Below are 16,904 nucleotides of genomic sequence, written 5' to 3'. Positions count from 1 at the left end.
GTCCAAGGACATCACAGGGAAGGAATCCCAGTTCTTTCCTGGCCTTGGGATGAAGCCGTCAAGCTGTCGTCGGCCGCAACTTTGCTTTCTCCTTGGCCGGGTTGGCGCAATCGCCGAAGCATCTTCTGGCAGGAAGAAAAAGGGCCCTTCTGCGATGCACTTCGTTGCATCGCCCGGTAACCTAATCGCGGAGATGAGATTACACCTTGCAAAGTAGGTTCAAACAACCTAATATCCTGCCAGGCTGTTTTTCAGTGCCAAGTCTCACAGAAACCTAGACACTTTTTGTGATTCCTTTCCATCTTTCCTGCTTTGAATCCCTGTTCTCCTTTCTTAAAAACGTAAGAAGAGCCCTGCTGGATCAGGCCCAAGGTCCAGCTGGTTCCTAATAATAATAATAATTTATTATTTATACCCCACCCATCTGGCTATTTTTCCCCAGCCACTCTGGGAGGCTTCCAGCACATAAAAAAAAAAAAGTCAAACGTTAAAAACTTCCCCATACAGGGCTGCCTTCAGATGTCTTCTAAAAGTTGTGTAGTTCCTTATCTCCTTGATATCTGATGGGAATGCGTTCCACAGGACAGGTGCCACTACCAAGAAGGCCCTCTGCCTGGTTCCCTGTAGCTTCACTTCTTTCAGGGAGGGAGCCACCAGAAGACCCTCAGAGCTGGACCTCAGTGTCAGGGCTGAACAATGGGGGTGGAGACGCTCCTTCTGGTATACAGAGCCAGTGGTGTTTAGGGCTTTAGAGGTCAACACCAACACTTTGAACTGTGCTTAAAAAAAAAAAGTTTATAAATCTGTCTCTTAAATCATTCCTGTCCTAATCCCTTTTGGCCCTTCTTCAGCCTCAGAAGTTGACCCATGTTAAATTGCTGTATACAAGCAGCACATGGGTGGCACTGTGGTCTAAACCACTGAGCCTCTTGGGCTTGCTGATCAGAAGATTGGGGGTTCAAATCCCTGTGATGGGGTCAGCTCCCATTGCTCTGTCCCAGCTCCTGCCAACCTAGCAGTTTGAAAGCTCGCCAGTGCAAGTAGATAAATAGGTACTGCTGCGGTGGGAAGGTAAATGGTGTTTCCATGCACTCTGGTTCCCGTCATGGTGTCCCGTTGCGCCAGAAGTGGTTAGGTCATGCTGACCACATGACCCAGAAAGCTGTCTGTGGATGAATGCCAGTTCCCTCGGCCTGAAAGCAAGATGAACGCCGCAACCCCATAGTCACCTTTGACTGGACTTAACCGTCCACGGGTCCTTTACCTTTTTCTTTTATACAAGCAGAGCATTTGTGTGTATTTACCAGCAGTGTGTGGGGTGTCTCAGGGCTAGATCAGTTACTCCTCTACTTTTCCACTTAGAGAAGAGGCAAGGAAGAGGTGAGAACAATAGATAGAATCTTCTGCAGCCCAAACTCTGGGATGCAGGTGGCGCTGTGGGTTAAACCACAGAGCCTAGGACTTGCCGATCAGAAGGTTAGTGGTTCGAATCCTCACGACGGGGTGAGCTCCCGTTGCTCAGCCCCTGCTCCTGCCCACCTAGCAGTTCGAAAGCACGTCAAAGTGCAAGTAGATAAATAAGTACCGCTGTGGCGGAAAGGTAAACGGCGTTTCCATGCGCTGTTCTGGTTCGCCAGAAGCGGCTTAGTCATGCTGGCCACATGACCTGGAAGCTGTACGCCGGCTCCCTCGGCCAGTAAAGTGAGATGAGCACCGCAACCCCAGAGTCGTCCACGACTGGACCTAATGGTCAGGGGTCCCTTTACCTTTAACCGTCCACACGGGTCTATCAAATCCAAACTCTTCTTCTTCTTCTTCGCACAAATTCATGGAGTAGAGAGGTGAGCTCAGTTGGTTAGAGTATGGTGCTGATAACACCAAGGTTGCAGGTTTTGTCCCCGCATGGGACAGCATAAATTCTGCATTGTGCAGGGGGTTGGGTCCCTTCCAATGCTACAATTCTGTGATGGCTACTAGCCACCATGGCCGTCCTCTGCTTCCACAGTCAAATGCAGCTGGAAGCCACAGGAGTGGAGAGGGCTCTTGTGCTCAGATCCTGCTTACAGCTTTTCCACAGGCAACTGTGAGAAGAGGATGCTGGGCTTGTTGGGCTGTATGGTGCAAGGACTTATGGGAGTTGTAGTCCAAAACAGCTGGAGGGCATGCTGGAGGCTATATTGAGGGCTCTTGTCCTGAACTCAGTGTGCGACCTTTCAAAAATAAAAATCCATGAATTTCCATATGTGTTTCTCTCCCTCCCCCAGCCAACCCCTCCCCTCCCCTTCAAACATCTCCTTTCCCTTTTTGGGCAGAGATTTTTGAACTGCCAAATTGCAGATTCCCTCTCTGTCACTCGTAAATCTTCCTGGTGCTGACTTGAATCCATGACATCTTATCCCTGCAAGACAGCTGGTCCCCCAGCAGTTGGTGGCTACCGGCTTTCAGCACTGCAAACCTCCACATACACGCAGACATACACACCCCAAAAACTGAGGAGTCTCGGGGAAGAAGGCAGGTGGGCTGAGATGCTTCCCTGAGACATCGTTTGAATTGGTGGCCTCTGTGAAAAGTTCATGGAAGGGCCGTAGCACAGTGTGGTACTAGGGGCACCTGCTTGGCATGCAGAAGGTCCCCGGTTCAATCCCCGCTGGCAGCAACTCCAGGTGGGTCTGGAAATCTCCCTTGCCTGGAACCCTTGAGAGCCATTGCTGAAAGTCAGTGTAGGCAACATTGAGCAAGAAGAACCAATAGGTTTGATTCAACGTGTTGTAAACAAAATCTGCCCTTCTTCCCTTATGGTGTATCCAAGAGCCCATATAGAGTCCTTAAGTGGGTTCCCTATTGGTAGGAGAAAATAGCAGAGGCCAACCAGAGAATATTGAGAAGCAAAGCAGCTCATAAGCCTGATCTTTATTGATCTGTTGCAACAGGGTGCTCCCCTCACACGCAGGAAAGGAGGAGGACCCAGAACAAAGGTGTGCCTGCCCTTATAGAGACATTTTAAATTCCCTGCACTGGAGCTCAAGACCACCCCTCCATACATCATACATACATCACAGAAGGGGTATAACCCAAGACCACCCCCCACAAACATCATTGCCTTTCCTGGTAGTCTGGCCATTCCTTTGAGATGGTGATTTCCCAATTCCTGAGACAGTGGGAAGGCTCCCTGACCCCCTCCTTCCTTGCAGAGAAAACATTTGGACAGTATGGGAATTAAAATGGTTTCAGGTTGGTCTTCCTGTGCTGATCTATGTACGTGCTTGGTTGGTACATTTATGAACATTTATTATATATGTAAGACCTTAAATTTTATTATTACAAATGTAAGGCTGCTTCCAACATTTCAGTTTTATGCCCAGTATGTAGCTCTCTTCGTGGCCCCCAAATTTGGACTTAATTCCAAATTAAGCTGTGTGGCTTAATAAACAGAAGCTATGTGCAATTTTCTGGCTGCCGTCTGTGTGCGTTTAAGTAGATATGAGCTTGGGTTGCAGATGTGAGCTTGGATTAGGCGAGGCAGGGTGGGCTCTTAGCCCAGGCCTTACCATATTTAGGGACGTTCGTCCTGGAAAGATGCATTCGCTTCACCCTTTCCCTTTCCCAGTTAAAGATGCCTTTTATACTTTGCTTTGGACTGCAGTGCAAAGTCAATAGCAAGAATGCCTCTGAGCATATGTTGTTCCTATTTCTTCTAACTTTTAACCCTGCTCTTCCTAAAGTGTCTGTTTAAGATTTTAACCTTGTTGTGGTTTTAGGCTGGTTTGAGTGGATGCCTTTTTCCATTTATATTTGTGGCTCTGAGTATATATATATATGAATGATAATAGCAATAAGTTAATTCATTAAAAGCAATCTCTTTTCCCCGACACACACAGATGCAAATAATCCTCAGAGAATTGCCACGAGCTCAGCAGATAAAGTGAAAAAGTCAATGAGGGGGGCAGGCAGCTGATGGGGGATTTAAACAGCTCAGGGAACTGGGATGGGCCTCACTGCGGAGATATTTCATGCTTATTAGCAGAGTATTGTGACATCTTGTCTGTCAGGACAGCTGCTTCACACCTCTAAGCCCTCTGCAAGATAACGTTACTGCAACACGTGCCTTTTCTGCCCTTTAGAGATTCCTTTGTGTTACCCAGCAAGGTTTGTTTCAAGGCCCTTCCCTGTTATTGACCTAAGGCGCCATCTGCACTGTGCATTTAAAGCACTATCATCCCACTTTACACAGTCATGGCTTCCCCAAAGAATCATGGGATTCTTCATAACATACCGTATTTTTCGCTCTATAAGACGCACCAGACCACAAGACGCACCTAGCTTTTGGAGGAGGAAAACAAGAAAAAAAATATTCTGAATCTCAGAAGCCAGAACAGCAAGAGGGATCGCTGCACAGCGAAAGCAGCAATCCCTCTTGCTGTTCTGGTTTCTGGGATAGCTGCGCAGCCTGCATTCACTCCATAAGACGTACACACATTTCCCCTTACTTTTTAGGAGGGAAAAAGCGAGTCTTATAGAGCAAAAAATACGGTAGTCTGTTATGATTGGTGAGGGTTGTTTGGAGAGTCCAGTTCCCCTCTGAGAGTTCCCAAAATTTCCCTACAATTCCTAGAGTTCCCTGGGAAGAGGGATTAATTATCAACCCATGAAGGAGCTCCGAGACAATTTATTGATGGTTATGGCTATTATTTCAGGCAGCCCTCTATCGGGAGGTTTTTAATGCTTGATGTTTTTATTATGTTTTTAGATATGATGTAAACTGCCCAGAGCGGCTGGGGAAATCCAGCCAGATGGGCAAGGTATAAATATTAATGATGATGATGTTATTTCAATTTATTTTTGTGGTACCTTGGTTCTCAAACTTAATCCGCTCTGGAAGTCCGTTCCAAAACCAAAGCATTCCAAAACCAAGGTGTGCTTTCCCATAGAAAGTAATGCAAAATGGATTAATCCGTTCCAGACTTTTAAAAACAACACTTAAAAGAAGCCATTTAACATGAATTTTACTATCTAATAAGATCATTGATCCATAAAATGAAAGCAATAAACAATGTACTACAGTGGAACCTCAGGTTGCGGACGTAATCTGTGACGGAGGCATGTCCGCAACCCGCAGTGCTGCGCCTGCACACGTGCGTGATTTGGCGTTTCTGCGCATGTGCGAAGCACGATTGGCAAAACCCAGAAGTCACCCTTTCCGGTACTTCTGGGTTTCCCATGGTACGCAACCTGAAAACGCATAACCCGAAGCATTTGTAACCCGAGGTACCACTGTACAGTAACACAATCAATTAGTCAATCAATCAATCAATCAATCAGTAGCTGAACTGGGTTCCACAGGGCTGCAAAAAAGGAGCCGCAAAAACAAAAAAGCAAAATAAATAGGAAAAACAGACAGACCTCAGCGTAGCACTCAAATCAGAAGTGTGGCACTCAAATCGGAAGCATAACACTCAAATTGGAAATGTGGCACTCAGAACGGAGCACGTTCAACTTCCGAAACAAGTTCGCAAACCGGAACACTTCCGGGTTTGCAGTGTTTGGGTTCCAAATTGTTTGAGTATCAAGATACCACTGCAATGCCCTTTATCAAAAGATGTCAGGGCAGTGTACAACATTAGAGAACGAATTACAAAGCATCCGTGATAAAAACATAGTAAAAAGCATGCTGACAGTGGAATTTGCAGCCAAGGAGTGTGGTGGAGTCTCCTTCTTTGGAGGTCTTTAAGCAGAGGCTTGACAACCATATGTCAGGAGTGCTCTGATGGTGTTTCCTGCTTGGCAGGGGGTTGGACTCGATGGCCCTTGTGGTCTCTTCCAACTCTATGATTCTATGATAGACAGCCTAATAGTAAAATAATCATAATCATAGCAATCCTCTCCCCCACACTTTTACAGGCCATAGATTACTTAATAATCAGAGGCCTGGGTAAAGAGGAATGTTTTTGCCTGGTGTCTAAAGACGATGGGAGCAGGTGAGGCTCTCTGGGGAGAGCATTCCACAATTAGGGATCCAGCAATGCATCAATGGAATCTCAGAGTCGAACCCTTTCAGCTGTACACACAGCCATTCACCATTTCCGTGTCAATTTAACAATGATACTTAACATTGTAGTGGGAGCCCTGTGATTGAAGGAGATATCTTCCTCCCCCCCTGCAGGGCCCGGATTTTGGCTACGTCTCCAGGGAGCCCCTCTTTGAAGAAGTCACCAGCTTGGACTCTTTTGGGAATCTGGAAGTCAGCCCGCCAGTGACTGCCGATGGAAAAGAGTACCCTTTGGGAAGAATCCTCATTGGAAGCAGCTTCCCTCTGTAAGAGAGTGCACGCGGGTGTCGATATTGTAAAAGACCCGACGACCTGAATTTCTGGTTTAAAAAAAGACAACTCAAAACCCACCACTGGCCATGATCAATCATAGGGCTTGGGCACCTTTTTTTGCCTTGTGCAAAGCCTCCCCCTGTTGCCTGCCATCGTTGGATGAGGACAGAGGCTAAAGAAGAATGGGAAGAATTAAAGATAAATATGCATTTTCCTGCAAAGGGCAAAACATTCAGCCCTTTCTGTGGCCAGAAGCTGGCTGGATGGGCACCTGAGCCTCATGTCAACGGTGGCAAGAGGGATTGTTTTCTCCACTGAGGGCCTCAGGGCTTGCAGTGAAAGCAGTGCAGAGGCGATGATGAACTCTGGCAAAGGAGAAGATCTGCCACCTGCCTCACTCAGACAAATGATAGGGCCGGCCCTGTAAATACATATCAGTTTTCACTGGCCCCGTTTTTCTCTCTCATTCTTTTCTTCTTCTTCTGGGGAATGTGTTGATATAATTAAATATCCAAAGATATTTCAAAGCACTTATCATCCAATAGTTTTTTTTTATACCTTAGTTCTTGAACGTAATCCATTCTGGAAGCCCATTCGGCTTCCGAAATGTTTGACAACCGAGGCACAGCTTCCAATTGGTTTCAGGAGCTTCCTGCACTCAGTGGAAACCGCGTTGGATGTTCGGCTTCCGAAAAGCAGTCGAAAACCGGAACATTTACTTCCGGGTTTTTGGCCTTTGGGAAATGTTCCAAAACTGAGGCATTTGGGATCCGTGGTTTGACTGTACATACATAACCTCTTCTTGACTTCCCACCCCTCCTTTCCTGATGTTTATTTTTATTACTCCTTTTTATTAGCTGCTTTAAAACACAGATTTTTATTATCTAAGCCCCAATATCGCTAATTCTTTCAGTAATCTGCTGCTTATATTTCAAAACCTGCCTGCGACTTCATGTATGGGCGATAGTTTAGTAGATAACCCATCAATGGTTTCCATTCTCCTTGAAACAATTCATCATTATGTCCTCTTCGTTTAGCAGTCATTTTCTCCATTTCAGCATAGTCCATCAGTTTCATAAGCCATTCATCCTTAATTGGTCATCCTTCTTCTTTTTCTTGGGGGGGTGTTGACCTTTTCAGGTCCGCAGGGCGGAGGATGACCAAGGTGGTGCGAGATTTCCTCTATGCCCAGAAAGTCCAGTCACCCATCGAGCTCTACTCTGACTGGCTGACGGTGGGCCATGTAGACGAGTTTCTGACATTTGTCCCCATTCCTGGCAAAAAGGTGAGCATCAGCTGCGAATGTCTGTGACCCTTACGCATTGTCGCTAGTTAATTATGTGTTTTGGGCTGAGAAACAGTGATGAAAGCATAGTTGGCGTGGCCATAACCTTATCCTCCTATGGATTCATCCAGTCCTCTTTTAAAGGATTGGACGGAAACTATAACACCGGTCTTGAAAGACCTACATTGGCTCCCAGTACGTTTCCGAGCACAATTCAAAGTGTTGGTGCTGACCGTTAAAGCCCTAAATGGCCTCGGTCCAGTATACCTGAAGGAGCGTCTCCACCCCCATCATTCTGCCCGGACGCTGAGGTCCAGCTCCAAGGGCCTTCTGGCGGTTCCCTCATTGCGAGAAGCAAAGCTACAGGGAACCAGGCAGAGGGCCTTCTCGGTAGTGGCGCCCGCCCTGTGGAACGCCCTTCCAGCAGATGTCAAAGCGATAAACAACTACCTGACATTCAGAAGACATCTTAAGGCAGCCCTGTTCAGGGAAGTTTTTAACGTGTGATATTTTACTGTATTTTTGGTTTTTATGGAAGCCGCCCAGAGTGGCTGGGGAGGCCCAGCCAGATGGGCAGGGTATAAATAATAAATTATTATTATTATTATTATTATTATTATTATTATTATTATTATTATTATCAACTATGGAAGAGTCATGGGGACACATTGGGAGTCACACTCTCCTGAGTGTGCATGCGTGAATTCAGCAATGCTTAGTTTGCTTTGGGTTCTTAGTTCGTTAATGTTGTTATTATTGTTTTGTGGGTTATGAGCTGAGCACTGTAACGCTTTGTGAATTTTATAATAATACTTTTCTTGTGGTTGTGCTGTTTAGCCTATTTTCTAAGTTGCTTTGTTAATGGTATTTTATGGAAGGTGGTTGTTTTAATGGTGATTAGTTGATTATTTTATGTGATTTATGTTGTGGTTGTGATGATGATTATGATGATAATAATAATTTATTATTTGTACCCCACCCATCTGGCTGGGGTTCCCCAGTCACTCTGGGCGGCTTCCAACAAAGATTAAAAATACATTTAAATGTCACACATTAAAAACTTCCCTGAACAGGGGTGCCTTCAGATGTCTTCTAAATGTCAGGTAGTTGTTTATCTCTTTGACATCTGATGGGAGGGCATCCCACAGGGTGGGCGCCACTACCGAGAAGGCCCTCTGCCTGGTTCCCTGTAGCTTTGCTTCTCGCAGGGAGGAAACCGCCAGAAGGCCCTCGGCACTGGACCTCAGCGTCCGGGCAGAACAATGGGGGTGGAGACGCTCCTTCAGGTATACTGGACCAAGGCTGTGTTCTGTTCTGTTATTATTTATGGCATGTAAGCTGCTTTGTAACTCATGTGAGTTAAAAGCGGCATAGGAATATAATAAATAAACAAATAAAGCAAGCAAGCAAAGGTAAAGAGCCCCTGGCCTGTTAAGCCCAGTCAAAGACAACTATGGGGTTGCGGCGCTCATCTCGCTTTCAGGCCGACGGAGCCACTGTTTGTCCATAGACAGCTTTCCAGGTCATGTGGCCAGCATGACTAAACCGCTTCTGGCACAACGGAACACCGTGTCGGAAACCAGAGTGCACGGAAATGCCATTTACCTTCCCGCTGCAGCGGTACCTATTCATCTACTTGCACTGGTGTGCTTTTGAACTGCTGAGATGGCCGACCTTCTGATCGGCAAGCCCAAGAGGCTCAGTGGTTTAGATCACAGCATCACCCGCATCCCCGATAAGCAAGCGAGCAAGCCATCCAGATGGATGGCCAGCATGGCCTCCTGCGGGAAGGAGTTCCATAGTTTAACCATGAGCTGCGTGGAAGAGCCCTTTCTTTTACCTGCCCTGATACGGCCCTTCGTTTCCCTTTCCTCCTCTCAGCAATTCCGGATGCTCATGGCCAGCCCTTCCGCCTGCTACAAGCTGTTCAGGGAGAAGCAGAAAGAAGGTCATGGAGAAGCCGTCATGTTCAAAGGTAGGCTGTTCAGACAGACCTAGAACAAGCGCATAAAAAGAAACCCTGCTTGATCAGACTCATTGAAGTCCAGCATCCTGTTCTCACAGGGGCCAACTAGATGCCTGTGGGGAACCCGCAAACAGAAGCCGAGCACAAGAACCCTTTCCCCTCCGTTTGATTTTTAGAGTATAGCCATCGTGGCTCGTAGCCATTGATAGCCCTCTCCTCCTCCATGAATTTGTCCCATTTTCTTTTAAAGCCATCCAGGTTGGTGGGTCATCCTGTGGGAGGGAGTTCCGCAGTTCAACACTGCGCGAACGACTTTCTTTTATCAGTTCTGAATTTTCCGACATACAGCTTCGCTGGGTGTCCGCGAGTTGCAGTGTTACGAGAGAGGGAGAAAAGCTTTTCTCTGCCCAGGTTCTTCATGCCAGCCATCGTTTTATATACCTATCTTGTGTTGCCTCTTACTTGCCTTTTCTCTAAACTAAAAAGTCCCAAAAACGGCAACCTTGCTTCGTGCAGCTGTCTTGGAACAGAGTCCTGCCTCTGAGGAGGGATTGGACTCTCTGGCAGGTTTCCATTTGTTTTTCGAAAATTAGTAAAGGTAAAGGCACCCCTGACCATTAGGTCCAGTCGTGGCCGACTCTGGGGTTGCGGCGCTCGTCTCGCTTTACTGGCCGAGGGAGCCAGCGGACAGCTTCCGGGTCTTGTGGCCAGCATGACTAAACCACTTCTGGTGAACCAGAGCAGCACATGGAAACACAGTTTACCTTCCCGCCAGAGAGGTACCTATTTATCTACTTGCACTTTGATGTGCTTTTGAACTGCTAGGTTGGCAGGAGCAGGGACCGAGCAACGGGAACTCACCCCGTCGTGGGGATTCGAACCGCCGACCTTCTGATCGGCAAGTCCTAGGCTCTGTGGTTTAACCCACAGCGCCACCTGCGACCCACTTTTCGAAAATTACCTTGTGCTAAATTGGTTCATCAGTTTTATCGCTCCTTTCGCAAAGCACCTTGTAACACAACCCAAAACTCCTCTCTCTCTCTCTCTCTCTCTCTCTCTGTGTGTGTGTGTGTGTGTGTGCGTGAGAGAGAGAGAGAGAGAGAGAGAGAGGGAAAATCACACAAGTGGCTTTGCCCATCCTTATTCTGCACCAATGTGTGGTGAAGCAGGACAAAGATATCTCACGGACGGCTCCTGCAATCACCTTACGTCCCAAAGAATGGGGAGGGGAGGCCCATAGTTGGAACGCATCATGGACACTGGCTTCAAATTATCCAGCCTCCTTGTAGGGGATAATCAGATCCACTTCTTGCCTTGGACCCTCCAAGCTGAGCGTTTGCTATGTTCAAAATGCAGCTCCCCACCCAGCAGATGCTACTGCGGTCTCAGCTGGGTATGATAATATTGGCAACATTACAGAAGCAGCAATGGTCACACCATGCATTTAAGGTCCATTTAAAGTACAGTGTTCTCCCTCCCCCACAAAAAAACCCCAATAATCATAGGAAGTATAGTTTACACTTTGGAACTCCCTGCCTATTGAGATCAATCAGGCGCCTTCAGTGTCCTCTTTTCAGCACTCGCTAAGAACATTTTTCTTTGGGCCAGCCTATACCCATACAGGTATATTCAGATGCAAGTTCTTTTAAAGTTTGTTGTTTTAACTTTTATTTATTTATTTAATCATTTTTTCAATAATAACAACAACCACAAAAAAACACATACAACAAAAACTGCAATAGCACAAATAACACAATATAACATTTCAGATTTGAGTACTGATATAACTATGACTACACCTTTTTAACAATATTTCCCCACCTCTCCTCCCTCTACTTCCCACCACCGTCCGCCTTATCGCTTAAATATTCCTTCCAGATTTCTTCATATTTATCCATTCTTAATTTGCGTCGACATGCAATTCGTTCATATGTGGCTAGTCTGTCCACATTGTCAATCCATGTGCTCAATGGAATCTTTTTGCGGCTCTTCCAATTCATCAGAACTAGTTTTTTTTGCTTCTAATATGGTAGTTTGTTGTTTTAACTTGATTGTTGTTCATGTCCCTTTTGGTCATTTTATTGCTTAAACTTTTTTTAATAAACCACTTTGAGCTTGGGGAAAAAATAGCAATCAAGCAGTGCATAAATTTTGCGGAATAAATAGCGTACCTCTCACAGAGCTACAATACCCAGCACCCTTAAACTACAGCTCCCAGGATTCACTGGAGGAGAGACGTTCTGTATTTCAGGGGTTCCACTCAGAGACGTGGTCATCTAGACTTGGGGGGTCTTGAAAACCAGGCACCCGGTTTCCTAAATTGGAGCCCCTGGAGCATGTCTTTAGGTGCAAAACCTTCTCCCTGACCTGGTTCATTTCCTAGCTCTGGACCATAGCTGTCAAGCGTCCCTTATTTGGCGGGACAGTCCCTTATCCCAGTGCCATGTCCCACTGCTGTCCCTTATTGATGAGGCTTCGTTTGGCTGCTGGCTGGGCTTTCTGCATTTGCCTCAGTGGGGCTCAGAAGTCGAACATACCTGTGCCTGGAAAATCCCTTATTTTGGCTGCTGATCCCTTATTTTCGAGGCTGCTGGTCCCTCATTTTCAAATCTGTAAGTTGACAGCTATGCTCTGGACTCTGGTGCATCTTGAAGTCATCATAGACGTGTAGAGCTGGAAGGGACCACGAGGGTCCTCTAGTTCAACCCCCTGCAACACAGGAATCTTTTGCCCAATATGCAGCTCGAACCACACTCCAGAGATTAAGAGTCTCACGCTCTACAAACGAGGCCCTTGAATTTCAGGCCGTGCCTTAAGGGAGAGAGAGAATGACACCGTGCTTGTGGACATGAACCTCTCTCCAGGCGATAAGCTCCAGTGGCAACAGCTGGAGGGTCACCAGGGCCGCGAACTTCCCAGCACCTTTGCGTTCTGTCTTAACAGCTGTGCCACCTCGCCTTTTCAAAAGGAGAGGGAGACTCTCTTAGCGCAAGCAGGCTCAAAATAAAGAGTAACACTTTCCCAACCATTACGGGAGTTCGGCTCACGTAGTTCAAAGCCTGCAAGCCCTGGGGGCCCGGCTCTTCAGCTTAGCTGGTGCATTTGCTTGGCACGCAGAAGGTCCCGGGTTCATTCCACAACTTGACAGACTCCTGCCTGAAACCCCAGAGAAGTGTGCCAGGCAGCACAGGCAATGTATTGAAAGTGCAAATCAATACATTTATTAGAGTCATAGAATTGTGGAGTTGGAAGGGATCCCCAAGGCTCACCTAGTCCAACCCCGTCATTTTATTATTAGTCCTTTCTTTCCTCTGTCTTGAATCTTCTCTGGATATTTGAGCAAACAGATTGATTTCATCTAGTTATTCGCTTAGAAGGGCTTAGCTCCCTCTGTAGATGATTTATAGCCTGCAACAAATTCATCTGCTTGCTCCTGAGAAATACCATTGCATCCTCTTATGTGTCTTTTTCTAGTGCCATCGCTGTCCAAGACATTTCATAATCGTGCGTGTGTGTGTGCGCGCGCAGTGCCAGATTTATGTATAAGCTTGTTTAAGCTATAGCTTAGTGCTCTACTCTCTTGGGGGCCCCAAAAAATTTAAAGGAAAAAAACCACTGGATGTACATTTCCAAAATATAAGATTAAAACAAATAACATAAAACCTACCTACAGCAACAGTGTTTTGTGTTGTGTAGGCTCCTATGATGTAAGTGATGGGCCCCGCCTGCTAGTCTGCCCCCTAAAATATCACTGGTTTGCTCATTTCTATATATAGGGTGGGACGCGGGTGGCGCTGTGGGTTAAACCACAGTGCCTAGGACTTGCTAATCAGAAGGTCGGCAGTTTGAATCCCCGCGACGGGGTGAGCTCCTGTTGCTCAGTCCCTGCTCCTGCCAACCTAGCAATTTGAAAGCACATCAAAGTGCAAATAGATAAATAGGTACCGCTCTGGCAGGAAGGTGGATGGCGTTTCTGTGCGCTGCTCTGGTTCATCAGAAGCGGCTTAGTCATGCTGGCCACATGACCCGGAAGCTGTACGCTGGCTCCCTCGGCCAATAAAGCAAGATGAGCACTGCAACCCCAGAGTCAGTCATGACTGGACCTAATGGTCAGGGGTCCCTTTACCTTTACCTTTATATATAGGGTTGCATGGCAACACGTGCAAATGGCTTTAGATACCTAATATAGCATATACTCAACACAAAAAACAGTGACAATTTGTTGTTGAGAAAGGATAGCTGGACATAGAAAGGGCCCCATTACCTTCAGTAGCTTAGGGCCTCATCAAACCTAAATCCAGCCGTGTGTGTGTGTGCAGTAACATTTGAGGAGTTCCTTTCAGAAAATAAGAAGCTGCCAAGCCCTGCCAGTGGCTTCTAGGATTAACCTTCTTTCCCCCTGCCTTTTGTCCCCCCACCCCAGGGTACACCGGCACAGACACGAAGCGTGTCACCGTCAACAAGGTGCTCTCCAACGAGGTCATGGTGCAAGAGAATCAGTATGTGCAGGTACGTCAAGGATTACTGAGCCGCAATTTCTGCGCTGCAGCAGGTTGGAGATCCCTTGAAAATCCCTTTCAACTTTACAGTTCTGTCCTTGTCAAGTGGCTGTCCTTTTTTGTTTTAATCAAAATTACCCCCCACCCCCCAAAAGAAGCATACTTAAATCAAGGCACAAATGAAGCCTCTGAGCCTCCTTGGTCATTATTATTATTAATACTACTAGTATTTTTAGTTAATTGCTTTTTTAATGTTTCCAAGAGTTGCCCTTACTGCTAATTTATGGTTTTACTCTCTTTGTAAATCATAATGTGATTTTTCTTTTTACAATCAAGCCGTGTGTAAATTTTGTGAAACAAATCACATTATCTGAGGTCACTAAATCTGCACCTGTCACTTCTGAACCTCCCCCAGCGGTGCATTGACTGGAACCGGGACATCCTCAAGAAGGAGTTGGGTCTGGCAGAAAAGGATATCATTGACCTGCCAGCCCTCTTCAAGATGGACAAGCAAGGCAAAGCGATGGCTTACTTCCCCAACATGGTGAGAATTGTCACGTGGGGTATTTAGCAAAAGAATTGGCTGGATCCCAGGGCTAAACACAGTCTCCAGCAAAAGAGAGCCCCCAGCAGAGTTTAAAAAGTGTAGCATTAAACCTTTTAATATCTTGTTTGGTCCGCTACCAGAGCTTCTCTGTTTCTACTGCTCTTAGCATTAAACATACCATACACTTTAGTAAGTTTAAAAGCTGTACTTACAACACTCCAATGGTCAGATTCAAGCATTATTCTGTGCAACAGCAGCAAGAAGAATGCAGGCAGAAAGTCTTGGGTTTACAAAATGCAGAAATAGTCTCAGCTTATAGCTAGCAAGCTCTGGCACATCCTATCTCAGGGGATTCATATAGTGAAAGACAAAGGAGGAAACTTAACTTCCAGGTGAGGAGTGTGATCTAATTGATTAACTAGCATATCCAAACTAGAGCCTGGATAGCTCAGCTGGTTAGAGCGTGGTGCTGAAAATGCCAAGGGGCCCCAAGGATCATCTAATCCACACTCTACCCAACTGAGCTATCCATATTTATTTACAATCAAGCGGTATATACATTTTATAAACTAAATAAATGAACCAAATAAGATGGGTGCTGGATAAAGCAGTTGGCTGGAGGAGACAGCCCAAATAAGGACCGCAGCCTGGTCTCGTTTTTGCTCTCTCTGTCTCCTTTTGTTTTGTTTTGATATATAGTTTTATTAAATCTCCAAAGATATTTCAAAACACTGATCACCCTATAGTGTTTTTTTATACATGCATAACTTCTTCTTGACTCCCCACCCCTTTCCTGTTTATTTTTATTACTCCTTTTTATTCGCTGTTTTAAAACACACACGTTTTTATTATCTAAGCCCCAATATTGCTAATTCTTTCAATAATCTGCTGCTTCTATATCAAATCCTGCCTGCGATTTCATGTATGGGTGATAAGTTTGATAGATAACCCATCAATGGTTTCTTTCCACTCCCCCTTAAACAATTCATCGTTAGGTCCTCGTTAGCTCAGCGGTCAATTTCTCCCTCTCCTTTTGCATCCAGGTGAACATGATTGTGCTGTCCAGGGACCTGGGCATCCCCAAGCCGTTTGGGCCTATCATCGAGGCTGAGTGCTGCCTGGAGCAGCATGTCTGCTCCCTCCTGGAGCCACTGGGCCTGACCTGCACCTTCATCGACGACGTTTCGTCCTACCACAAGCAGCTGGGGGAGGTCCATTGCGGCACTAACGTTCAGCGCAAGCCTTCTGCCTTCAAATGGTGGAACGTGACTCCATAGTAATAAGGGGAGATTTCCTGAAAACTGACCCAGGGGGTGGGTGGGGAGAGGATTCGGACAAGCAGTTTTGCACCCCACATGCCCTTTTGACCCGAGTCCACCAATCCCGAGTTTTGAATCGGGTTGGTGCCATCCCAGGCGAACGATGGACTCAAGAGACCTCTGTTGGTTGCAGAAGCTGCACAAATCAATAGATGCTTCATTGGGTGAGTGGGAGAAAACTGTTTGCCTGAATCCTCCGGCAGAAGCAGCTTTTTCCCCCCCTGTTGTTTTCCATTGCTCGGGGACTGATGGGGGCTCCTTTGGGGTGTGTGTTAACTGGATTTGTGGGGGCTTTCTTTTTCACTGATGACTTTGCAGGTGCTGTGTGCTTGTTTTTCCCCTCCCTTCTTTTTGCCTCGCAAAGTCCTTCAGCAGAATGCCAGCTTCCTTTCTCTGTGCATGCAAAAGAAGAAAAAGAAAACAGAAGACCCGAAGCCCATTCCATATTCTGTGTGTTTTGTGTGTGCTAAAGCTTTCTGGAAGTCGTGGCAGCTGCAGACGGGGGGCTCGTATCTAGAGAAGTCCTCCTTGGCTTGTAGGCCCCTTAGATAGTCATGTGTATTAACTTCCATGGGTCTACTCTTGGGTAGGATCGGATACAAGCCTATATAACTGGTTTGGGGCATTATACCAAAAATAGTATCATAACAAATGGAAAGACGCTTCTGAGTTGGTAACAATAATATTAATAAAATGGGGGAAACGCTCTTGTTGGTCTTTTTAAAAATGGTTGTATTTGTGCATTCCTTTGGGTTGCCAGGATTCTTTGGGTTCCATATCCCTTACATTCTTACATTCAAGGTGTTCAAAGCAACCTTCCTCAGCCACCAGGTCAGTGGTGTCCTCCTGATGTTCTCTACACACTCAAAAGCACGGAGGTTATTCGTGGAGACTTAGTTGTAGGGTGCAGATTTCCACAAGAACCTAAGCAACACCTGCTGGATCGAGCCAAGAGCATCCCGTTCTCAC

General features: G+C 46.2%; 1 protein-coding gene across 2 annotated transcripts in view; it reads left to right on the top strand.

The window, feature by feature from the left end:
- Positions 1-16,642, top strand: part of LOC128419859 (protein-arginine deiminase type-2-like) — a 104,420-nt gene extending 87,778 nt beyond the window's left edge. For both annotated transcript variants that reach the window (XM_053401050.1, XM_053401049.1), the window contains 6 exons: positions 6,161-6,312; positions 7,460-7,604; positions 9,486-9,579; positions 13,994-14,079; positions 14,485-14,613; positions 15,660-16,642. In XM_053401050.1, coding sequence (XP_053257025.1) covers positions 6,161-6,312; positions 7,460-7,604; positions 9,486-9,579; positions 13,994-14,079; positions 14,485-14,613; positions 15,660-15,893 — 840 coding nt within the window. In that variant the 3' untranslated portion in view covers positions 15,894-16,642. The remainder of the gene's footprint in view (positions 1-6,160; positions 6,313-7,459; positions 7,605-9,485; positions 9,580-13,993; positions 14,080-14,484; positions 14,614-15,659) is intronic.
- Positions 16,643-16,904: the final 262 nt, after the last annotated feature.

The sequence above is a fragment of the Podarcis raffonei genome, chromosome 8 (genome assembly GCF_027172205.1).
Source record: "Podarcis raffonei isolate rPodRaf1 chromosome 8, rPodRaf1.pri, whole genome shotgun sequence".
Lineage (NCBI taxonomy): Eukaryota > Metazoa > Chordata > Lepidosauria > Squamata > Lacertidae > Podarcis > Podarcis raffonei.
This window is presented reverse-complemented; position numbering and strand designations above follow the sequence as displayed.